General features: G+C 38.0%; 1 protein-coding gene across 2 annotated transcripts in view; it reads right to left on the bottom strand.

Moving 5' to 3' along the window:
* DCDC2 (doublecortin domain containing 2) overlaps positions 1 to 27,097 on the bottom strand; it is a 176,236-nt gene that overhangs the window by 116,603 nt on the left and 32,536 nt on the right. For both annotated transcript variants that reach the window (XM_014827496.3, XM_070515567.1), the window contains exons 4-5: positions 4,045 to 4,121; positions 3,800 to 3,931 (exon numbers count right to left, since the gene is read on the bottom strand). In XM_014827496.3, the coding sequence (XP_014682982.1) occupies positions 3,800 to 3,931; positions 4,045 to 4,121 (209 nt within the window). The remainder of the gene's footprint in view (positions 1 to 3,799; positions 3,932 to 4,044; positions 4,122 to 27,097) is intronic.

Raw genomic sequence — 27,097 nt, 5'->3', positions numbered from 1 at the left:
TGTGACTACCAAAAGTAACTTGGACACTGCTAAATGTCCCCCAGGGGCAAAAGTGCCCCTGGTCGAATGCCACCAGCATAGACCCATACATTCTTCGTCTTTCATTTTCCCTCAAAATAGGGAGATCAAAATCAGTAGTTAATTTTTATAGCTAGAAATTAAAAGATAGGATAGCTGTGGATCTGGAAACAGCCAAGATTTGACTGGTTTCCTCTGCAGGTAGGTAAAGGATACTGAGTAAATTCTAGCCCATGATTTTAGCCTTCTTTTACAGGACTCTTGTTAACCTGCTTTATTCCTTTGCTACAAAACACAGGAAACATAAATAGGGAGTTGAGCCAATTTTTATTGGATGTTTTTGATATATAAATATCCTGACATGTAGGGTGGACCCAACCATAAGACTTATTAATGTTCTATTAAGGGAAAGTGGGTGTGTCCCAAGTGAGGAGCAACCAAACCTCACTTGTATCTGGCATTACTTTAAGAATCAAGTTTCTCCAGTATTGAAATGTTCAGGGGACACATAACTATATTTTCATTTTGGTACTTGTATTTGCATATATTTTATTTCTGCGTATGAATTTGTTTCTATCAAGACATGTATAAATAGGTGTATCTGGGCATGCAATTGTGTGTATATATCTCTGTGCGCTTTATATCACTTATCGAATGGTTTTACATTTATGTATATGTCAAAAGACAAAACTATATATCTAAAAGAAGTCAATGTATAACTAATGAGATCCGCCTTCACTCCTAACACAAAAATAAAATCCAGGGTCCGGCCCCATGGCCAAGTGGTTAAGTTCGTGCGCTCCACTTCAGCAACCCAGGGTTTCACCAGTTCAGATCCTGGGTGCAGACATGGCACTGCTCATCAAGCCATGCTGAGGTGGCATCCCACATGCCACAACTAGAAGGAGCCACAACTAAGAATATACAACTATGTACCAGGTGGCTTTGGGGAGAAAAAGGATAAAATAAAATCTTTAAAAATAAATAAATAAAAATTAAAAAAATAAAATCCATAAGGATCCAAGATTTAAATGAAATTAAAAAGTACAAGATGAAAACATATAAGAATATTTTTGTAATCTTGGAGTGAGGAAGACCTAAACTAGTCATAAAACTTGATCATAAAGAAAGATTGAAAATTCAACTGCATCAAAATTCAACATATCTGTATGCAAAAAGAAACATGAAAAGTATCAAAAATACAAACTGGAAATGTTTAAAACTCACATGAGAAAGGGCCACTTTCCCTAATATGTAAAGAGTGACTATAAATCAATAAGATAAATGTGTAAAGGCCATGACAGATAGTTTATTTTTAATGGAAGACAAATATGTGACATTTATTTAGAGAATAGCTTAGTAGTCAAGAGCACAGGCTTTGGAGCCAGACTGTCCAATAACTAGGCTTGAATTCCAGCTCTGCTACCCCTATCTGCGTAATCTTGGGCAAGTAACTTCCCCCTTCTGTGTCTCATTCTCATGTCTACTAAAAGAGAATAATAACACTAATTACCTCATAGGATTGCTGAGTTGACTAAGTTAAAATGTAAAGCACTTGAAACAATGCCTTGCACACAAGAAACAATCAATAGACGTTGCTGTCGTACATTAAATAAATAAAAATCAAGAAACAATGAAATACTATTTTTACCCAACATGAATGAAAAGACAAAATGTTTGTTAGTTTTACAGTATAAATGAGAGTATGCAAAACAGGCCCTCTCGTGCACTTTTGGTGAGAGTGCAAATTAGTACAAACTCCAGAAGATGGTTGGCAGTTTCTATCAAAATTTAAGCATTTACCACTAGACACAGCAATCTGGCTTCTAGACATTAGTCTCTTGATAAACTCTGCTTAAATACAGACATGTATATTTAATAGCAAAAGATTGGAAGTGACTTATATATAATAGCAAAAGATTGGAAGTGACCTAAATTTCCATCAAGAGGAGACTCTTAAAACAGACTAGGGCCTGCCCATAAAATGGAATATTTTGTAGTCATTAAAAATAAGAAGATAGAAGGGCCGGCCCCATGGCCTTGTGATTAAGTTCGGCGTGCTCTGCTTCAGCAGCCCAGGTTTGGTTCCCAGGCACAGACCTACACCACTTGTCAGCAGCCATGCTGTGGCAGTGACCCACATACAAAATAGAGGAAGATTGGCATGGACCTTTATTAAGGGCAAATCTTCCTCAGCAAAAAAATAAGAAGAAGAAGATAGAGCTACTTGTGCTGATATGAAAATCTCCAAGATTTGTTGTTACAGGAAAAAAAGCAGGGTTTATTTATATATTTATTCGTTTGTGTATGTGTGCTCCCACTTGTGTTTTTAAGAAATAAAAGATATACGTGCTTCCATATGCATAGAATATTTCTGGAATAATGCAGAAAAGTACTGGAGGGACTCAGAAGTCTGAGGTGGAAGAAATAGTTTTTATCCATATCTTTTGTCCTGTCTGAATTTTTTTTTACCACATATGAAGTATTACTTTCAATTATATTTATATGTTTATATGTTAAATATATATTTATATCTACCTAATTATATTTAAAATCTCAATGGCTGTGAAACTATATATATTAATATATGTGAAAATACATTAATCTGTATACACATCTAACTGAAAGACATAATATGCAATCAATTGAAAACTTATTTTATCATATATGTCTATAGAGAGATATAAAAATATGAAAATAGGCATAAGAACTTGAAAGCAGGAGTGTACACCACCTGTAGAGAATGTTAGAGAGACTGGGGTGAAGACAGGATTCAAGGAGAACTACCAAAAAACTTTTGATGGATTTCAAATATTTGAATGTCATATATCGTGTGTATGTGTGTGTGTGTGTGTGTGTGTTTTTTTGGTGAGCAAGATTGGCCCCCAGCTAACATTTGTCGCTAATCTTCCTCTTTTTGCTTGAGGAGGATTGTTCCTGAGCTAACATCTGTACCAATCTTCCTCTATTTTTTTTGTACATGGGATGTCACCACATGGCTTGATGAGCAGTATGTAGGTCCGTGCCAGGGATCCAAACCCACAAACCCCATGCCACAGAAGCAGAGCACACAAACTTAACCACTACACCACTGAGCCAGCCTCTATATATTCTTAATATGCTGTGTACTTGTATATATTATTTGTAACCCTCTCACCTAAAAAAAAAGAAAAAATGTCAGCTTCCAACACAGTATCATTTCATAGGCTTCACAATTAAAAGCCATGATTTTAATCTTCACTTAAATTTCAGAGCTTGAGAAAAATGCTTTTGATTTCTCAATTTAGGCAACCCCGCTTAATTATCCTGTCTACTCTGCCTCCTCCTTAAATCTAATAACACCTCCTGATGTCTGATTTCTTTCCCCGGGTAAATAGTTCACAATACCAAATAATCATAAATGCCTCCTAAAGGAAGGACAACGAATTAAGAGCCCAGGAGCTGGCTCACTCAAAAACAGTTCTTCTCAACTAAAACAACGTTGACACTCACCTATTTTCTCTAAACGGAAAGAATAAAAATGGTTAATATTTGTTGATGGGCTACTGTGTGCCCAGGACTGTTTGAAGCTCTTTATATGGATTACCTCATTCCTTAAAACAACTCTATAGGGTAAGTAGTACTATATACCTATTTTACAGATAAAGAAACTGAGGCATTGGAGCCTAACTGGAGAGCCAAAATTCAAACCGAGGGACTAGTGACCCCAGAGACTCCTGGGAATACCCTCAACAGTTCCAAAACCCATCCACATCTTTCAAAGAAGATTACTTCGACATACCTGTGGACAGCCCCACTCCTCAGAGTTATTTTTTCCGTAACCATTTGTAGCACACGATCCCACTGATTCAGGGCTTTTCTAGGGATGAGGAGGCGAGAAGCTGGGCTTACGAGGTCTCCATTTGCAATCAAGCTGGAAGAAAAGCTAAGCCAGTGAGCCCAACCATTTGAAACAGTTATGCCTTTAAAACACACAAAATGAATCCCAGACCAAAGGGAAGCCGCCAAGCCAGGCCCCCAACTTACAAGATAGTGCAGGGTTCCTGCAGCGGTTTTCTAAAGCGAGCGGACACATTGATCCTGCTGTGGATGACTGGTTTGACCTTTAAAAGCAAAGAAATAAAATCACTGAGCTATGTTAGTTTTGTTTTTTTCCATGAGGAAAACTATAGGTTTCCAGGGAAGTGGCTGAGACCCGTTGTGTTTGTTAAAACCTTGCTTTTTTCCCCTTAGATAAACACTGGGCTCATCCTCTACGGATATTATTATGTGGCCTTCGTCAGGCTCTCAAGAAAAACTCCCCTCAAGCCCTGGGCATCCTGCTCAGGATCTGTGCCAACAACGGAAATTGTTGAGCTATTATGAGAATTTGAAGGCAACTCTTTAAAACAATGCTTTCTGTAAAACAAAAATAAAATAATCCTATAAAATCTTGAACTCTGAAGCGCCCTCCCCCTTCAGCTACAGCATACCATGTTTTGTCATCTCTCCTCATCCACTCTCATTTCACCTGCTCTCTGAATCCAGGCCCCCACTGGGCCCTTCACCCCATCCCATTCTCCAAGACTAACGCCCTTGACTTTTTCTCAACTTCGTTTTCCCCTACCCATCAGCCGCATCCACACCAGCACCGTCGATCCCGAGCTCCTGGAACCTGGATGGGTCTAGTTATCTTTCCTTGTCCTTTTGTTTCCAGGTTCCAGGCTCCTGTTAGTGAGAACCACACGGCCCACGGGGCGCCTTCACCTGAGAGAGGTCTTTGGCATCAGCCAGCCAACTCCTCCTCTCAAGTCAAGGATTTCTTACACTTCCTACAGTGGATGGTCCAAATCCTTACCTCCTATCCTAGACTCTAAAATCTCACTCCAGGCACACTCGCCCTCAGCAGATCATTTCCTCTCAAACTTCAAGAAAATAGAGGCCAAGGGAACGAAGCCCTTCGACCCCCTTCCCTCCACAGCCCACCTCATCTACATCTTCTCCATTTTTCTCCTTTTCTGCCTATCTCAGAAGAAGGATCCTTATCCCTTTACAAAGCTAACACCCATCTTAATTTTATCCCCTGCTGCCTCTACTTGTTCCATTAATTATCTAGGACCCTCCACCCCCATCTTGTGTCTTCAATTTCTCCTTTGACCCTCTGGGCCTGTCAAGCACTGTCCCGTCGCTATCTCTCCTCTTCGTCATTTATATTCCTACTTCCTTCCACCCTATCCTCTCTTAAGTCTTCGGCTATCTGGTTTCCACCCACACCACTGAAAGATAAAGTTCAACTCTTAAGCATGACCTACAAGAACCTCCATGACCAACCACTGCTTACTTGGTCCCCTCATCTACCAACACTCCTTCCACACAGAAGCCTCATTGTGCCCTTTAATCTAACTAGTCTACACCTCTGCATTCCCAAAACACACCCTGCATCCACTTCCAGGCCTTTACTCATCTCGCCCCCTCCACTAAAACGTCCTCCCCAGTTCCCCACCTGCTGAAATTTCATTTGCCAATCAAGACCCAACCCAGTCACCAGTCCTTCCCTGCTCATCCTTCTTTCACCTTCTGTCTCAAACTGCTACTGCTATTATAGAGTTGATGATAGCACTTCTGTTTTCAGAGGTTATTTTTCTTCCTGATTTGAAAGGGAAACTTAGAAGCAAAGGGAACTGATTAATAAAAATGGCCAAAACTTATTGTGCTATATTTAATTGCAAGCACTGTACTAAATAACTGACATGCACTATATATCATTTAATCATCGAAACAACGCGCTGAAGTACTATTACTTAACCTCATTTTACCAATGAAACTGGAGCTTAATTAATTTGCCTAAAATAACACATAATAAGGAGCACAATTTTTAGTGAATCCATATCTATGAACCTCTAACTATTCACTATGCACTTTGACAGTTATTTTAGAGATCAAATATTAACCCTAAATAATTTATGGGACTCTCTCCTCTGTCAAATTACGCCATTTTGAGAGGAACAAGGAGTATGAATTCTTTGTGACTCTCCAGTGCCTAAAATGGTGCTTGCAACACCTGCTCGTTGCACAATAAATATTTATTGACATTTAATTAAAAGATACCCTAACTTAGAATAAAAATTTTTAATTCTAGGGGCCGGCCTCGTGGCCGAGTCGTGAAGTTCACGCGCTCCACTTCGGTGTCCCAGGGTTTCGCTGGTTTGGATCCTGGGCACGGAAATGGCACCCCTCCTCAGGCCATGTTGAGGCGGCAGCCCACATGCCCCAACTAGAAGGACCCACAACTAAAATATATAACTATGTACTGGGGGGATTTGGGGAGAAAAAGAAAAATTTTAATTCTATCATATTAATTTTTTTACATTTTAAACCCAGAGATTTTTGACCCTAAACGAACATTTACAGTAAAAACATTTAACAGGTAATGTATGCACCTGAACAAAATTCAAGTGGTAAAATGGGGCATACAGTGAAAAGGAAGAGTCCTTCCCACTCCTGTTCCCAACCACCAAGTTGCAACCAGAGTCAGCAACATTCATTCACAGACAGTCTATTCACACAGGTGCATGTTATCTTGTGTAGATATTCTATACAGCCTATACATACGTGTGCATATTATCTTATGTAGATTTTCCATGCAGTCTATACATACGTGTGCATATTATCTTATGTAGATATTCCACGAAGTCTATACACACATGTGCATATTATCTTATGTAGATATTCCACGAAGTCTATACACACACGTGCATATTATCTTATGTAGATATTCCATGAAGTCTATACACACACGTGCATATCGTCTTATGTAGATATTCCATACAGTCTATACACACACGTGCATATCGTCTTATGTAGATATTCCATGAAGTCTATACACACACGTGCATATTATCTTATGTAGATTTTCCATGCAGTCTATACATACGTGTGCATATTATCTTATGTAGATTTTCCATGCAGTCTATACACACACGTGCATATCATCTTATGTAGATTTTCCATGCAGTCTATACATACGTGTGCATATTATCTTATGTAGATATTCCATGAAGTCTATACATACACGTGCATATCATCTTATGTAGATATTCCATGAAGTCTATACATACACGTGCATATCATCTTATGTAGATATTCCATGAAGTCTATACATACACGTGCATATCATCTTATGTAGATATTCCATGAAGTCTATACATACACGTGCATATCATCTTATGTAGATATTCCATGAAGTCTATACACACACGTGCATATTATCTTATGTAGATATTCCATGAAGTCTATACGTACACGTGCATATCATCTTATGTAGATATTCCATGAAGTCTATACGTACACGTGCATATCATCTTATGTAGATATTCCATGAAGTCTATACACACACGTGCATATCATCTTATGTAGATATTCCACAAAGTCTATACATACACATGCATATCGTCTTATGTAGATATTCCATGAAGTCTATACACACACGTGCATATTATCTTATGTAGATATTCCATGAAGTCTATACGTACACGTGCATATCATCTTATGTAGATATTCCATGAAGTCTATACATACACGTGCATATCATCTTATGTAGATATTCCATGAAGTCTATACGTACACGTGCATATCATCTTATGTAGATATTCCATGAAGTCTATACACACACGTGCATATCATCTTATGTAGATATTCCACAAAGTCTATACATACACATGCATATCGTCTTATGTAGATATTCCATGAAGTCTATACGTACACGTGCATATTATCTTATGTAGATATTCCACAAAGTCTATACATACACATGAATATCGTCTTATGTAGATATTCCATGAAGTCTATACATACACGTGCATATCGTCTTATGTAGATATTCCATGAAGTCTATACATACACGTGCATATTATCTTACGTAGCTATTATGTGCATGTAATTTTTAAACACAAGGGATAACCTGCTAGACCCATTCTTCTGCACCCTGCTTTTTTCATTTAACAGTTTATCATGGAGATTGTTCCATACTGTGTTACAGCAAGGGTTGCTTCCTTCTTTATCATAGCTGTGTATATTCCACTCTATGAACATGCCATAGTTTAATTAACCTATCCCTTAATGATGATCCTTTCGATAGTTTCTAAAACTCTGCTATTGCAAATAATGCCATGATTGATTTTCTTGTAAATATTTATTTGCATAAATATCTAAGTATACCTGTAGAATAAATTAGCAGAACTGAGCATTTGCTGAAATAAAGGATAAGCAATATTTTTAGTTTAGTGACTGTATTGCAAGCTTGTTCCTGATGGATCCCAAGAGTCCCCCGATTCATTCGGAGCATACTATAGCATAAGAAAAGAGATTCGATTCACCAGGAATGCAGTTTTGAGGCCAGGGTTGTGGTTTACAACACCCTTGGATGACTACAAACCCATCTCCCAGCAGATCTGCTTACTCTCAAGGCTCAGCATGTTTACCTACAAGTGAGTCGTTGCCTGTGTGAAGGACAAGCCCTTCTGACTCCGCGCCTGTGTTAACAGCATCTTCCTCTTGAAATCCTCCTCCCTCTTCAACATAGCGACACTGCCCCCTGACCACTCAACTTAAAGCTGCTGCAGCATCCCTGGGGCTCTGTTGCCCTTCCTGCTTTATTTTTTTTTTTCCACAGCACTTACCAACATCTGACATATTGTACATTTTATTTATTTGGTTTTTAATTTTTTGTCCCTGCTGTTACATTTTAGTTACTCGCAGTATTAACTAGTAACATACTGAACACATACTTCATACTTAGTAGTTATTTTCCAAATATCTTGCCTATCGCCCTTGATTGTTTAACATCTTACTGGATTGTTGAATTAAAGGTGAAAGTGAATAAGTTATATAACCAAATTACTTTAAAACTCTTGCTGAGTTGGTTAAAAGATGCCACTTTTCTTTAGAGCATACATATCGATAATTATACAGAAATTCATAAATACACATGATTTTTTAAAGAATTATATATCCTTATTCTGAATCTATAAGTTGTTGCTTGAATAAAATCAAACCATCTGTCTTGAATAAGTTGTTTTCCTCATTCATAATGATAAAAATATTCCCCAAATGTTCATAACTAACCAGCAGAATTGAAGATTAGTCTTAGATATATTTTTTTGTCATTATAGTTAAAATAATAAATTAATCTGTTTTCAGATATACTAATAAAAGAATCTGAATAATCCAAGTAATATATCTGAATTGAAAAAAACGTAAGATCATTGTATAAAACAATTAGAACTTTTTGGAAACAATTAGAATTTTTGATTTAAAATACATTTTTCTAATTGCTGTTTTAAATAATAACTTAAATCACACACACACATACAATTAAGCCAAATCAACTGCATATAAGGAGAGCTTTTCCAGAACCCTTATCAGGAATGAAGTGTTGTCACGTGCTGCTAATTTAGAGACATTTATGGCTTTAGATAATGGGAAACATAATAATAAATTAGAAGGTGTTCTTAACATTTGTAAATTGTCTTAGCATCCCATACACTTCCCCTTGCCCTTTGAAAATGAATAATATTTGAAATATGAGAACAATGTGAAGTATCAATATACCTCGATATGGACGGATGGACACCAGGGATGGAGGATGAGGTCCTCCCACTCAGACCTCTGTGTACCAGGAATGGCTCTTATTGGTAAGCGGGCTGACCAGCAGTAGTTGTATAATCTGTGACTCTGGAACCAAATCAAGTGAAAAGGTACCAATGCAAAACTCAAACTTTCATTTTGAACCCAGTAGAACTAATACTCCTGGTTGGCTTTGTGAGTTGGTGGGGAAACCACCATTAAGCAAGAGCAGGACTTGCATATGGCGGACCTCTTGCCTTGATTCTGCACTGGGTTCAACATTGTCTTGTAAAGCCCAGTTTATTTGCATTTTGAAAGGTAAGTTAGCCTGGTGAGCCAGACAGAGGAGTCATTCTCTGAATAGAAACTGATAGATAGACAAGTAGATAGATAAACTGACTAAATATTTGGCTAATATTTTTTTTTACATATTTCCAAAGTCAAAGGTGGGTAAAGTGACTTAACCACGTTTACTCTGCTAGAATGGGGTGAGCCAGGACTCCAGTGCAAGTCTATGGATACAGATCAAATGTGCTTTCCAACATATCACTCAGTCTCTGGAACCTCATTTAGAGTGTTTATGTCACAGAAGGCCACACAAAACAAACAATGCTTCACATGAACCTGATAAATCTAAGTATGCAATTTAACGCAAGTTGACAAATTTCACATGCACATAGTAGGACAATATGACAGCTGGGTAAAATTCAAGTTAAAACCCACATGATTCAAAAATATGAATCTATTTGTTAAAAAATAAATTCAATGAAACTAAAATTATTGTGTTGAAAACATATATTTGGAATAATAAGGTCAAGGTCTACAAACTGAGTAACTGTCTAAAGGTCTAAAATTTTGAACTCCAGGACTGATCGCCAATTCAATGTATCACACCTCATTTTCTTGATCTATAAAAATAAGGATAATCCTGCTAAACTAGCCCAAAGGGATGCTCCATGAACTAATTAATGAAGTGGCAATACCACTCCCTGGGGCTGTTAGGCTGAATGCTTCAGAGAATCCATCTCCCTCAAATCTCAGCACTCACCACCTCTTGAAACCCTAGGCCAAGAAAACCAAACTCAGTCTAAGGACCTCAGGAAATGACGCTGTTAAACAGACACCAACACAAAAATCTAACGACCATAGACCTCTTGTAAGTACTCACTATACAATTTAAAAACTCAATTTTAAATCATGCATAAAAACAATCTTTAAAAGTCTATCTGATTTTTTTTTTTGAGGAAGATTAGCCCTGAGCTAACATCTGCTGCCAATCCTCTTTTTGCTGAGGAAGACTGGCCATCAGCTAACATCCATGCCCATCTTCCTCTACTTTACATGTGGGATGCCTACCACAGCATAGCTTGCCAAGCAGTGCCATGTCCACACCTGGGATCCCAACCAGCAAACCCCGGGCTGCCGAAGCAGAGCATGCGAATTTAACAGAACCATTGTCCCACTGGGCCAGCTTTTAAAAGTCTATTAGATTTTTGAGATTGTTCATAAGACAGATTTAATCATTTAGGGGAAAAAAATATACTGAAGTCATTTTCATGCAGAATGTAGGCCAATCTACACAAAGAGGCTCCAATTCTATTTTCCTTACTGTATGGATTTAAGAAAAAGTGAGTAATGATAATCTTTGAGGTAATCTTTGAGGAAACTTTGTTACTACTTTGTAAAGATAGCCCACAGCATCAAAAAGGAAAGCAAAATCTTTTTAAAAATGTTTAATCAATTTTCACCACTTTTGATAAATGAGAAAAGGATACAAATTTTTAAAAAGACACCAGAGTGGAAAATAACTTACCCTGGAATCAATATAGCAGATGCATCCAAACTGGAGATTGTTCTAAAGAGCTTTTTAAAATAATCCTCAATTTCTTTTTCAATATTACTATTTTTTAGATAGAAGAGACACTAGCTAAGATGCCTAATGCATAGTGACAGCACAATCCACAAACATGTCCCATATTGACCGGATGTACCATAATTGAACATTGGAAAGTGCCTCTATCAGAGGGTATTTCATGCTGGGAACATCTCCTAAACTTCATGGAATGAAGCCATTTATCCTGGAGATACACCAAATGAAATAGAAATATAAAAAGGAAAGGCTATGTAACAAGAAGTGAGGACAATGACCAAACTTTTCAATAGAATTGTTGACTCACCCTCTCCTTGAATTTCTATTGATGGTGTTACTTTGAATCATAATAATTATGAGTTTTGCCATACCCTAATCTTATTATTAAATAGATATTCTCAGACATAAAAATCACATAGGTTTACTGTCACCATCTCCCACTTTTTCATATCTAAGGAAATAAATTCTGATAATTGGTACAAAATTTGATAAACAAAATGCATATGCTGTGTTTGTGTCATTAAGACTGTTTTTCCATCGTTGAATATTTAAGGTTTTCTTTTTCCATTATGAAGTAAACTAAGAGGTAGTTTCACTTCTGTTTGGGAGGTAGAAGTTTGTAGGAGACTACTGTTTCCAAAGTGACAACAAAAACTGAGAGACAAGCTAAAAAACATAGTCTTTAAAAAATGCATCATAGAGCTTAGGAGGCAAAGAAGTCTAAATGAACTAAATTATAGAGAGGGATGAACCCTTTCTAAACAAGAAAAAAATCTACAGCTGCTTTCATCCCCAGGGGCACAGCAAGCAGAGGAGCAACCTTCCACAGAAGCCAGCCAATGAGTAGGGTAGCATGACAGAGAGAACCCAGATGTAGAGCAAGTCTACACTGCCCATCAGTTCTTCCCTGTGGGAACTTCTTTAAGCACAGAGAAGTGTAACAAAAGCTAGGAGCAGGGAAAAAGAGCTGAGAAAGAAAACCCATGGTATAGAAAGATGGAGGTGCAGCTGGCAGAGAAAGAGAGATCTCCAGTGCAAACAGTCAGACGAAAAGTAGAGAGGGATCTCTAGAATCTCAACCAATATTAAATCCAAAGCCCTGCTGGAGAGACAGCAAGTCCTGATTTCACAGACTCAATGTTTGAAACCACTGGTAGACTGAAACTAACTAAAGCTGCAGCTCAACAATGGATTATAGAGAGGTCAGCCCTTTACCCTACCAGGTCGACAGAGGAAGGGGTGTGTTTTTTCTAAGGATAAACACGATCTACTTTCAATTTCTACAAATTTTATACAAAATTTCACACAAAACGACCAGCATACAATAAAAACTACAAAAAAACATGTAAATAAAAAGGACCATACAACCCGTTATCAAGAGAAAGAATAAAGTCAAACTCACAAATGATTATGATGTTGAAATTGGCAAAAGGGGATTTTTAAACAGGGATTATAAAGACATTAAAGAACTTAACAGAAAAGGTGGACAAAATAGATGAAAGATAAGGAATTTTAGCCAAGAAATTGAAACTCTAAAAAAGAACAAAATGAAAATTCTAGAACTAAAAAAGAGTAACTGAAATGAGGAATTCATTTCATGGGCTTAACAGCAGATTAGACACAAAAGAAGAAAGAATGAGTCAACTTCAAGACAAAGATCATCCAAAGTGAAACACAAAAACATAAAAACTGGTCATAGCATAAGAGACATGTAAAACAAATGACCTAACATGTGTGTAATTGGAGGCAAGGAAAGGAAAAAGAGAATAGTCTAGAAGAAGTATTTATAGAGAACATGGCCAAAACTGATGAAAGGCATTAATTCACAGATTCAAAAATTTCAGTAAACCCCAATCAGGAAAAATACAAAAAGAACCAGACCTAGTCACATTATAGTTAAACCAGAATCAGAGAAAATATACACATAAAATTCAGAGGCACTGAATTTAAATTAGCGCTGATGCTAATGACACAACTAGACTAAGCCAAAAGGATGTCTCCCAGCTAAAGCGCAATAGGCAAAAGGAAACTCCAATGCTGTACCACACACAGAATGGCAACATGAAACATGAGAATCATGAACCAAGGTAAACTGGAAATTGTAAGGCAAGAAATGGAACATTTAAATATTGTAGTGCTTGGTGTTAGTGAACTAAAGTGAACTGAAATGGGGCAGTCAGACAACTACAAAGTGTTCCACTCTGGAAATGACAAACTCAGAAGAAATGGAGTGGTTCTAAGATGGAGGCAAGATGTAGCACAGGCAGTTAGGGGCTCTAATGCAAGGTCTGATCAAGTAAGATCAATCAGACTTCTGGAAAAACTTATAAACGTAACTATCATCCAAGTCTATGCTCCAGCTACAGATGCTGAAGAATATGAAATTGAAAGCTTTTATACAAGTATCCAAGAAGAAATTGATCATACACCAAAATAAGACATGCTGATAATTACAGGTGACTGGAATGCAAAGGTAGGAAATAAAGTGGAATCAAATTTCGTTGGAAAATTTGGAGTAGGGGTCAGAAATGAAGCAGGAAACTGGCTCACAGATTTCTGTGAAGCCAAAAATCTGTCCATCACAAATACATGTTTCAAGCAACTGAACAGATGGCTATACAAGGACATCACTAAAGGGCCAATATAGAAATCAAATAGACTATGTAATTGGAAGCAGGTGATGGAGAAGTTGTATTCACTCTGCCAAAACAAGACCAGGAGCTGATTGTGGTACTGACCATGAACTATTAAACTATAAATATCAAATATCAGACTAAAGCTGAAGAAAGTCTCTAAAAGAATTGTAGTGCCAAAATATAATGTAAACAACATTCCCAACAAATTTAAAATCCACATAAAAAACAGATTTGCACTGTTAAACTTAATTGACCAAGAACCAGAAGACCTATGGACTGAAATCAGAAATATTATTAAGGAAGAATGTGAAAGACAATGCCTGAAGTAAAAAGAAAAGAAAAATCACGATGAATGACAGAAGAAACACTAAAAATTGTTAAGGACAGGCAAGAAGCAAAAGTAAAAGGCGACAAATAAGTAGGATTAGAATCCTGAAGACAGTTTTCTGACTATCACATAGAGAGAAAGAGAACCACTATAATGGCCAATGCAAAGAGAGAGAACAAGAAAAAGGAAGAACAAAAGATCTCTTCCAGAAGATTGAAGAAATAAAAGGGAATTTAAACTTAGATCAGGAATGTTGAATGACCAACAGGGCAGCACACTATCTGATCAGGAAAAAATAAAGGGAAAATGGAAACAGTATACTGAAGATCTATACAGAAGAGACAAAAGAATAAGAGATTCCTTTAAAGAAGATTCCCATAAAGAAGAACTCATGGGAATCTTATGCAATTTTTTTTTTTTTTTTGGAGGAAGGTTAGCTCTGAGCTAACATCCACTGCCATTCCTCTTCTCTGTTTTCTGGGGGAGAATTTTTGCTGAGGAAAATTGGTTCTGAGCTAATATCCATGCCCATCTTCCTCTATTTTATATGTGGGATGTCCGCCACAGCATAGCTTAATAAGTGGTATGTAGGTCTGCGCCTTGGATCCAAACTGGTGAACCCTGGGCCACTGAGGCCGAGCACATGAACTTAACCACCGTACCAGTGGCCAGCCCCAAGAACATGTAATTTTAGAAAATGAAGTGAAAGCTGCCCTGAAAGTAGTGAGGAGAAATAAGTCACCAGTGGTAGATGGGATATCAACAGAATTATTTTAAGCCACAAAGACTGAATCAATCAAAATCCTAACAAGAATATGCCAACAAATATGGAAAACAAAACAATGGCCTACAGACTGGAAACGCTTGATAGATATCCCATTCCCAAGAGAGGAGATGTCAAGGAGTCCAGTACTACAGGACCATTACTCTAATTTCACGTGCAAAGTGATGCTCAAGGTGCTGCAGCAAAGGCCTTTACCTTACATGCAGCAAGAAATGCCCAATGTCCAAGCTGGATTTCGAAAAGGGAGAGGCACGTGAGATCTAATTGTGATTATTCATTGGCTACTGGAGAGCTCCAAAGAATTTCAGAAGGTCAGTCTATGTTTTATAGACTACAGCAAAGGCTTTGTATGGATCATGAAAAGCTATTGGTTGCTCTGAAAGAAACGGGGGTGCCTCAGTACTTCATTGTCCTGATGCACAATCTGTATTGTGGACAAGAAGCCACTGTCAGGATGGAGTATGGAGAGAAAGATGGTTTCCTATAGGCAAAGGTGTCAGAGAAGGGTGCATTTTATCTCCCTATCTATTTAATCTGTATGCAGATCATATCACCCGAAAAAGTAAGCTAGAGTCAGATGAAGAAGGAGTGAAAATTGGTAGAAAAAATATCAACAACCTAAGACATGCAGGTGACACCATCTTACTGACAGAAAGCAGCAATAACTTGAAACAATTTCTGATGGAAGCGCCAAAGCAGGACCGCATTTGAACATCAAAAAGACAAAAATCATGGATACAGGAGAACTACACAACTTTAACGTTGACAATAAAGACAATGAAATTGTTAAAGTTTTTGTTTACTTTGGTCCAGTCATCAATTTAAATGGAGACTATAGCCAGGAAATCAAGAGGAGACTGAGACTCAGAAGGGCAGCAATGAAAGAATTAGGAAAGATCAAGTATAAGGAAGTGTTATTAAAGACTAATGCCAAGATTATCCACACCCTCGCATTCCCAATTACTACACACGGTGCAAAACCTGGACAGTGAGGAAGACTGACAACAAAAATTGATTCATTTGAAATATGGTGTTGGAGGAGAGCTCTACAGATGCCCTGGACTGCCAGAAAGACGAACAAGTGAGTCCAGAGCAAATTAAGCCTGAACTATTGCTGGAGGCAAAAATGATAAAACTAAAGCTATCCTAATCTGGGGACAGAATGGGAAGGCAGGATTCTTTGGAAAAGACAATAATGCTGGGAAAAGAAGAAGGCAGAAGGAAAAGAGGAAGATCAAATATGAGATGGATTGACTCCATAAAAGAAGCCACAGGCATGAGTCTGGAGAAGCTGAGTAGGGCTATTTGAGAACAAAACATTGGGGACATCACTCTCTTATACGGTTCCCAGGAGTTGCAGCCAACTTGACAGCATGTAACAACAAAATTCAGAGGAATAACAACAAGAATGATGACTGACCTCTCTTCAGAAACAATGTAAGCCAGAACACAATGGAAGAATATCTTTAAAGAGCTGAAAGAAAAAAATGTCAACCTGGAATTCTACACCCTTACAAAACACCTTTCAAAGGAGGAAGAGAAATAAAACTATTTTTCAGACAAACAAAAGCCAAGAGAATTTTGTGAGCAGACCCACACTACCAAAAAATTGTACAAGCAGTTCTTCAGACTGAAGGGAAATAATACAAGAGGGAAACCTGGATCTTCACAAAAGAATGAAAGACACCAGAGGGAAATATGGGGGTAATTTTAAAGACTTCAAAAAAAATTTTTTTTAATCTTAAAGACTATTTGAAAGCAAAAATAATAAGAATGATTCATTAAGTTTATAACCTATGTAGAAGCAAAATATTTAACAAGAACACAAAAAGTACAAGTATAGATGGAATTGTACTGTTGTAAAGTTCTTTGTGGTTCATGATCTGGTAAAATATTATTTGAAGGTAAAGTAAAATAAGTTAAAGATGCATATTTTAAGCTCTAGAATATATCACTAAAAAAAAAAAAAATCACAAAGTGGCATAGCTAAAAAGCTATGCATAAATCACCTGCATTTTTTTTCAAAGCAGTAGCAAGGAAAATGGACCACAAGACACATCGTGACTCCTACATCCAGACAATGATGCAGTCCCACAGCTTCTCCCTCCTCAGAATTGCTTCATCTGTCCCCTCCTTTACACACCCCACAGCCCAGGTCCGGGGGCTCACAAACCCTCACATGAGCTGCACCTAGCATGAACGACCAGGTATTTCTGCCTGCAGCATCCTTCCTCCCTCATCACCTGCTCCTGAATTTGTCTTCTGGAAGCACAGACCCAAACCTGGGAGCTCCCCTATGCAAACACCTTCCAAGGCTGCCACTGCCCTCAGATGAAGTCCACGCATCTTGGATAGGGGAGCTCGTATTTGAGCTGGTCCCATCCTATCAAACTCTAACCTCGTTTCTCACTTAGCCTTCACTCAGCTGGATATAATTCTCTCCTCAGAAATTCTACATCATTTTGTCTGAATCTCTCATACAACATTTTTCATAAGTATGACATATTCCTATTATATTATCAATATTTATGTAAACTGCATCTCTCTTTTATTTTATTTTTTTAGTAAAGAGGCTCATCTATAACGCAAAGATCCATCATGGTGCTTTGGACATAGAACTCACTTAGTAAATACTTGAATTAAACAAAATTGGGACAATTTTTTTGAGCAAATACCATACCCAGAACTGTATCAAACACTTTGCTTTTCACAATATCTTTATAAGTTAGTTATTTTCAAATATGTTTAAAATTGTAAAACATCAGAATTTATAAAATGCTTTCATTTATAGTGATGTTTGCTCCTCAAAACAACATAATGAGGTCAGTATTACTCCAACTGGATAGAAGGGAATAGATGAGCCTCTCCATCCCTCATGGTCTCACAGTAAACAAAGAAGCAGTCACATGAATCCACTTCTTTTTTATTTATTTATTTATTTGGTGAGGAAGATTGGCCCTGAGCTAACATCTATTGCCAATCTTGCTCTTTTTGCTTGAGGAAGATGGTCCCTGAGCTAACATCTGTGCCTATCTCCCTCTATTTTGTATGTGATAAACTGCCACAGCCTGGCTTGATGAGCAGTGAGTAGGTCCGCTCCCAGGATCTGAACCCATGAACCCCAGCACTGAAGCAGAGTGCAGGAACTTAACCCCTACACCACCAGGCCAGCCCCCATGAATCCACTTCTGATTTGTCCGAGGTACATGCCTACTGGTAATGTTGCTCAAGACAGAAATGGGCCACTAGCAGAAATAGTACACACATATTTGCACCCATTTAGGTAAGATTTTTCTTGAATTATATGTAACTGAAAATATGCAAATATTTTTATATATTGGCCTTATCTACACCACCCTTATTCAGTGGTCCTAATATCTTCTCAAGACCACTCAAGTTTGCCTTCCCTTGGCTGCTACCTGTCAAATATTCTTCATATGATCATATCAGTATAATTTATGGAACTCCATGGAATGAAAATTAAAATTTATTAACCCCCAAAACCTCTAGAAATTCCAGAAAGGCATGGAGGCAAAATCAGCCCAGGCATTGAAATATTTTCATCAGCATTGTTACATAATAATAAAAAATTCCAACCACCCTAACTTCAGTGAGAACCTAGTTACAGAAGACATCTCTAATTATAATGAACAAGCTGTTTAGAATATTCCCAGAGGGGTCCAATTAGTTTCTATGAGCTGATGAAACCACTCATCTACAGGGTCCTGGGTCCTCTACAGGTCCCCGTGTTGTTGTACCCGGTCCAGGGGCTGACTCCCAGAGGAAAGGTTACAATTCATCTGTCAGGCGTGGATTATCATCTCTTATTCAAAGGGTTATTTTTCTGCCAGGAATGGATACCTGAGCATCAGTTTCCAAGTTTGTCTTTTGAGCTATTCTCTAAATGAAAGTCTCCCTTCACTGACGCAAGAAAATAATTCAAAACAAATTCCCAAACAAATGATATGGCTATTCAAATCATAGCAAGGTAAAAGATTTTTTTAGCTTAAAGGTGACCCAAAAGTGGCATGTCATCATAAATTCGTCCAAATCCATAGAACATACAACACCAAGAGTGAACCCTAATGTAAATCATGGACTTTGGGTGGTGATGATGTGTCAATGTAAATTTATCAATTGCAACAAATGTACCACTCTAGTGGAGGATGTTGATAATGGGGGAGGCCATGCATGTGTGGGGGCAAGGAGCACATGGGAAATCTCTGTACCTTCCCCTCAATTTTGCTGTCAATCTAAAACTGCTCTAAAAAATACGTCTGATGAAGAAAAAAAAAAAGACCCAAAGGATAAGGTACCCATCATAAGTAATACCATCCTTGGAAAATTCTTAAGTGTAAACATATTTAAATGAGTCCATAGCTCTAAGTCTTCTTGTCTTAAAAAACAAAATGCTCATCAATTTTTGTTAACTTTTGAACCATCAAATCAATTTCCTAAGATACCACAAATTTTTAAACTATTGGTACTCTGGTTTAATTTTCTCTTTATTGCGCTTTGTGGAATATTTTAAAAGATCAGATAATCCTAGGCACTGTGAACATATAAGTTAAACCTCAAATTTATTAACTTTATTCTAAGATAATTATTTGCAATGAGCACTTTATCTTATAGGAAAACTGAACAGGACTTGAGTCATTTTTAAAGCATTCATAAGTAAGTGAGCATGGGTTTCCCTAACACTATGCTGAGAAGAATATTATGACCCCCATAAAGTTAAAAAATAACCAATTAACCCAAGAGAACTCTTAGGAGAAATTACAGGAACTACCAATAACGAAGCATTGAAAAAAATTCTTTTGGATTATTTGTCTTTTCTTTTGTATTCCTCCTAAATGTAATACACCATGCTTACTATTTCACCATTGTCATTTTTGTTTGTTTTGTTTTCCCAATTGGGATTTTGGTTACTAAACCAATCTAGGCAGTGGAATGTAAAATTTCCACTAAGAATGCAGAGGAGCTGGAGTGCGGACGTAACAATGCAAGATGAAAGTTAGCAATGCTGAGTCCGCGGGGGCAGTCCATGTGGGCAGAGTGCAGCTCCCACGTGCATTTAAATAAGTCATTTAGTCCCCAGGATTCCCACCGAAGAATGTGCCAACTGTACATGATATACTTTCAGTCTTTCTTAAACACTAAGGAAGCTGTTAACCCACCAATGGACAGCAAGGGAAGGGACAACAAGATTTTTAGTAAGTATTAGTTTTTCACCCACAATGCACTAGCTCTGTGCTCTGTGATGAGGATTCCATACTGAAGAGGACAGACAGGGCCTCCACTCTCACTGAGCTGATGTATGGGACAGGATGCAGGGGTGACAGACAGGAAAGGGGTAAAGGAATGAATAAAGCAGCACAGCAATATTCAGGAGCACTGGAGTGGGAGTCAGCTTCAAACCCCAGAAACTCAACTCCTCACTGAGTTACCTGAAGCAAGTTACTTCACCAACCTGGGTGCCCTTGTCTCCTCACCCATAGGATCAGGGTACTCATTTCAATAATCTCTACACTCCTTTCAAGTTCTCACATCCTCCAAAAATATTAAAGTGTTATTGAAATGCAGCTTATCTTGAACAAAAATAAAAGCTCTTAAAATTAAACTATTAAAAATATGACCTTGCTACCCCTAAGTGTCAAAGAATTGCTAATGCAATTGGGATCTCTATGATTTGGAACAAAATGTCATTATGTACAGCAAAGGGGATACGATATAGGTATCCTCTCAGAACTGTTAGAAAAATAATATAAAATTGACTAGGTTTTTTACAAAATCATCCATAAACTTCAGCTTCAACTGCTTACTAGATGTCACATTCACAACCACACATCTCAGAAGACAAATATGACAGCAATTAAATTTGAATTAACGAGTCAACGTTTAAAAAAAAAAAAAAGAGTCCTGAAGACCAGAAACACTCCCTAAAGTGGCTACAACACTTTATACCGTATACACATAGACCAGTGACACGGCTGACGCACGTTGTTCTAAATGGTTGGTTTAAAGGTAGTTCCCATGATTGCATCCTTAACCAAAACTATTTGATATGCTACTGCTAAGTGCTTGAGACCTTTCAAAAGAAATATATATGTATTTTTTGGAACAGGACTAAAAGCTGAATTTCAGAATTTAGGCATGTTTCCCTCTCAAATTAATCCAGCCTCAAAGGTTTATGTCCTCTTTTCCCATTGTTATATAACTATACTTCTCTGCTAGAAATAATGGTGAAATCCACTTTAATTTTCAGAAATACGCTTTAAGCCCCGAGTTTTAGGATATAAAATGATACATATCTATCTAGGCTTCTTTCAAATACTCAGCCCCATAAATCGTCCCAGATGGTGTGTGTTTCTGGAGCTCCTTAGTGAAGCACTTTCAAATGAAGGAAAGTGTGCCAGGCACTGCGGTAAGTGTTGAATATCCACGGATAAATAAGTCAAGATCATTGCCCTCATGAAGCCACAGAACAGGAGAGGGGGTCAGTGACAAAAAAAGAGAAATCAACCCGTAAAAATACATAATCACAACATATGAAAAATGCTCTGAAGAAAATGAACCAGTGATGAAATAAGACAGAAACGTGCAAAACCTATAAAGAAAGAGCTGAGCACGCCTTAGGAATGGAAAGGTGTCTGGAGCAGCTGGAGTGTAGGAAATAAGAGGTGAGGAGGACAAGCTGGCCAGCACAATGCAGGGCCTCATAAGCTGAGGTAAGAAGGCTGGATTTTAGCCTAAGTGCAACTGGACTCCACTGCAGAGTGTTGCAAAGGTCACTTTGGCTGCTACATGGAGGACAGATGAGAGAAAGCAAGACTGGAAGCAAGGAGGCTATTGAATTAGCCAAATGAGAAACAGTAGTGGCTTTTCCTAGGGGGTGACCAATGAGAAAGAGAAAAGTAGGTAGATCCTAGATATATATATATCTGAGGTAGAAATTAGAACCTGCTGGAAGAGGCATGTTGATAGTGAAGGAAATTGAGCTTGAGCATCAGGTGGACAGTGATGCTACTTATGAGACACAGGGGAAAATTTGCACTGGCTGTTGAATCATGAATATACAGATGGATAGATATAGAAATACATGTAAATGTGTGTATTTGCATACATGCATATATTTTTCTAGCTCTGTCTATTGAGAGGGCCTAAAAGTAATGACATCTCAGTAGCAAGGAGCACCCCTGATGCCCAGATGTTGGTTTCTAAATACCATTTACCAATAAAATGAACTAGGGTTCTCTGGAGGAACAATCAATTCCAGGACCAGGAAAGGAAACATACAAAACGAACCTGGAACATCTTGTGGCGCTAGAAAGTAAGGAAGTACTCAAAAAACGGCAGGGCCACATCAAAAAGACACAGAAGCCATCCTGAAAGAGTCCCCAATGGTCAAAGCAGGGATAATTTAAATAACAAAATGAATAATGATTGTACTAGATTTTAACCCCAGACAATAAAATAAACATTCATGAGTCCATACTGATATAAAGAAGTAACTGAATAAATAAATAATAACTGTGAGAGAAAGGGCAACTCTTCTGCACAGTAGAATTCCAACTAATAAATGTAGAAGGAATAATGGAAATAGAAAATCGTCATTAGGCAAACATCAGACTAATAATTGTTGCAGGCAAGAACAACCCATCCATGGATGATAAAATCTATGGGTGAAACCCTGAATGATGAGAAACAGTATATCTGCATAGTCTTAAAGTATCTCCCCACAAGATACTTATTCATTACAAAGGAAAAAACAGTAACTTTACAGTGGAGAAGGCTGGTGGATTCCACCTTACCAAGTGATCAAAGCTAGTATTACTATTAAGAAGGCCTATCAGCTTTGTGTACTCTAAGGACAAATACGAATTAAAAGAGGATTAATTAATTAAAAGAGGATTAAAAGAGGATTAATCCTCCCTGATAAAAATAAGAGATTTCCCTCCCCATCTTTTTTCTTAGAGCATTCTCTTTAGAAAACTTGCAATTATAAGTACTCTCTCTTCTTTTCGAAAGGTATGTATAATCTTTTTGAAGATTAGATAGGCCTTTTGTCAACTTTATGACCAGGTAATGTCTTTCTCAAGGACCCAGGATGTAAACATCAAGGGAGATAGCACCCCTATTTCCCAGTTTCTGTTTGGGGACAGAAGCCTAACTTGGGTGAGCACCTTGCTCCAAGTCGCAAAACTACTTCCTGTCATAAAGGAACAAGTAGTTTGTTTTTCTTCTGGGTAAAGCCAATTAGCTAACACAGATGGTCACTCCCCATTATTAGGTGAATTTAAGATGAACTGTGTGTGACAAATGGTGCTCTCATGTCCTCATATTTGAGGACTAGTTATTGTTTCTCTTGAAAATGTGTATGTAGTGGGTTAAATCTACTTGGCCAAATAAGAGTAAGATTTCTGTCTTTGCAATGTCATAGTGGATTGCCTGTGATGCGCATGATATTCTGGTTTAATGCTTACTCAATAATAAAAATGCTTTCTTTCTCTACTATCTTTGTAAAGAGGATTTCTGGATTGAGAGAAGATTTTGTTTTTAATATATTTCCCCAACAATACCCTCTGCTATGATGCATTGAGCAGGGCACAATATCATTTCCTGGTATTCTTGCCAAATAATAAATGACCTCAACCCAATCACAAGAAAACATCAGGCAAACTCAAACTGAAGCACATTCCACAAAATAATGGACCTTCAAAGTTGTCAAGGTCATGAAAAACTGAGGAACAGTAAACAGGTTCATAGAAATTAAGGCAAAACTAAGTTAGTGATAACTAAATGCAGTGTGGGACTCTGGCTTAGATCCTGAACCAGAAAAAAGACAATAATGGGAAAGCTGGCAAAATTTGAGGAAGATCTATAAATTAGATCATTGTATCAATTTTAATTTCCTGCATTTAATAACCACATCATGGTTACGTAAGTTGTTTAACAGAAGAAGCTGAGTGAAGGAAGGTGTACAAAGAATTCTCTGCACTATTTGGAAACTTCTATTTAAAATTATTTCAAAATAGAAAGTTAAACAAATGTAATGTTTAATACGCCTTATCGTAATTAAAGATCTGATACATAAGAGGCCTTCCTCGCCCTGTCTTCATCTCTCTCGCCATCTTCTCCCAATAATCACGCACAACACTGAACTTAAAATCCAGTAAAAAACACATCCTGAGACAACCAACAATAGTTTCCTTTCGTAACTAGAATAAACTTAAGCACTCTGTCATGTGCTTACATTTGGTTTTTGGTTTAGTTTCAAAGGAACTTGACCCTCTATTACTTTGTTAAGCCAAGAGATAAATTGAAAAGAACAAAAAAAGATAGTCAAGCTCAATTTGACACTAGTTACTTCTTGCACCACTAAAACAGAGAAGACAGCACAGTTACCTCCCAAAGGACAGTCATGGGTTTTGTCACTATTATACAAAAGGAGGGGGCTCTTTTTTCACATTCCTGGCTTATTAGTCAGAACAATAAGAAACAATGGTTTGTTGTTAACCAGTGAACCTAGCTTCTCTGGGAAAATATCTGCATTCCCTTAGGGTAGAACTCTGTCAGAAGAACCTCACCTCCACACCAAAACCACCTCCCGCCCAGGAGGTCAAAGCACATGATGTAGATAAAGAAGAATGTTCAAGGTTCAGTGAGTTTTTTCCCTTAATTAAAAGCATAAGAAAACTCAAAAAGTAACAGCTCAAGACTATCAATGGCACAGTGACTCCCCCCTTACGAGCTTATCTCCAGCCCACCCCAATGAAATACATTCACCTGAGAACAGAAAACGAATGAGTGCAACTTTTTTAAGGAAAACGCAGGAAGAAATAAAATCTGTATTTGGCCCTTTAATACCTGCAAAACACCAAGTTTATGATACTTTGTGCCTCATTTGTAAATAATCCTTAGCAAGAACATCAAAGTGTGTCTTCTTCCTCCCATCTTTTTCATATTTCACTTCCTTCTCTGTCTGGGTTGCTTGGGTGATGGTAGCCCATGAAAGAGCAATGGCACTTTGGTATCTAAAATATTTCAACTAAATCAAGAGATAGGAGAAAGGGCTTCACATCTAATGCAATTAATTAAGGCCAAGTTCATTTTACTCCCAATCTGACTCTTGCATGGAAAGCCTAGGAACAGGAGGTCCCTGAAGTAAATTTTGCCTCTTGGAATAATCCAAAACCAGGAGCTCCAGAGACGCCTGGTTCAAACTCAATCATTCCATCTAGGAGTGAGGGTGCAAGGTGTCCACTTCCTAATATACTTATATACTCCTAATATACTAATATACTCCTTTCTTCTCAAATAAAGGCACTCACTCGTGGGCCACCATCTTTAATTACTCCATGAACAGTTTCTGCGTTACGGTAAATAATAAATCATAAAGCCCTCCTGGTGATTGGAAAAGCAGCGTGGAATGTAGGTTCTTATGCCCTACGGAGGAACTCTGAAAGTCCTGAGGCCTCAACCCCACTATCCACCTGGGGAGGATAACATAGACCTTGGCTCCCACCTGCAAAGACAGTGCAGGTTTAGTCTTCTACTCTGAGAGACTACATGTCCCTCAACTCACATCCTGAAGATATCACAGAGGAGTGCTGGCACCCCCATTTCTACAGGGTTGTTACACAAAGAAGGAATCAAAGATTTCAGTTACACTAGCACTTCTAGTCCAGAAGTTTTCAACAAACGTGTTCCACAACATTTTCTGCAATTTCAAGGTACATTTAGCAGGTGGAGAAGATTTTTGTTGTTTGTAAAAATAAATTACTAGAGAAAATCCAGAATATTTTTCTCAGTATGTCTCTTCTTTGTCATCACACTCACATGGCAGCTTATAGCAGGGTTTATTCCTTAGCCTATCCAGGCCTGTTTACAAAAACACAAATACTATACATGTAAGTGGGAGATGAGTCACATTATTTTACCATGTCTCTGATTTGTGAATAAAATTAAAAGGACTGAAAACTGTTCTTCAGTCTCACAACCTCCCCATTCTTTGTTGTTAGTGCTATGGAGTAGATTCTGACTTGTAGTGACCCTGTGTACAGCAGAGCAGAACCCCGCCTGGTCTTTTTGAGCCATCCTCTCACCTTCCGGTGTAGTTATCAGACAATGCTCCTCCATTATTCATCGTGTTTTCATGGCCAATTTTTTCAGAAGTGGGTGGCCAGGCCCTTCTTCCTAGTCTGTCTTAGTTTGGAAGCTCCACTGAAACATATCCACCATGGGTGACCCTGCTAGTATTTGAAATACTGGTGGCATAGCTTTCAACATCACAGCAACACACAGCCGCCACCATACGACAAGTGACAGATGGATGGTGCTGAGAATGCCAAATCTTACTCACTAGACCACCAGGGCTGGCTATTCTTACTACCATCATATTTACTTGCCATTATTTCAGGCCTCCCTTCCCCACTGCCATGTTGAATCTCAGACCACAAACTAGTGTAATTTTTCTCTATGATCATCATATGTGGGAATATGGAATTGGCATTGTTGATCAAGTTTTACACAAAGTTCCAAAACCCTGGGAAGGAAGGAAGGGAGAGAGAGAGGGAGGGAGGGTTGGAGGGAGGGAGGAAGGAAGGAAGGAAGGAAGGAAGGAAGGAAGGATGGATTTCTGTTCTGATCAACTGCGATAACTGATGAAGCATATGTACCTATGCATCATTTGTAATTTTGTAAGCACATCTACACCAAATTTCCAATTCTCCTGTTGATGGAAAAGAGAAGGAATATGAATAACCAAAGCACTAGCTAATCCAGAAGTCATTTAAAATTAGAACTGACTGGGGCTGGCCTGGTGACATAGTGGTTAAGTTTACACCCTACGCTTCAGG

This window comes from Equus asinus, chromosome 8, assembly GCF_041296235.1.
Source record: "Equus asinus isolate D_3611 breed Donkey chromosome 8, EquAss-T2T_v2, whole genome shotgun sequence".
NCBI classification, from domain to species: domain Eukaryota; kingdom Metazoa; phylum Chordata; class Mammalia; order Perissodactyla; family Equidae; genus Equus; species Equus asinus.
This window is presented reverse-complemented; position numbering and strand designations above follow the sequence as displayed.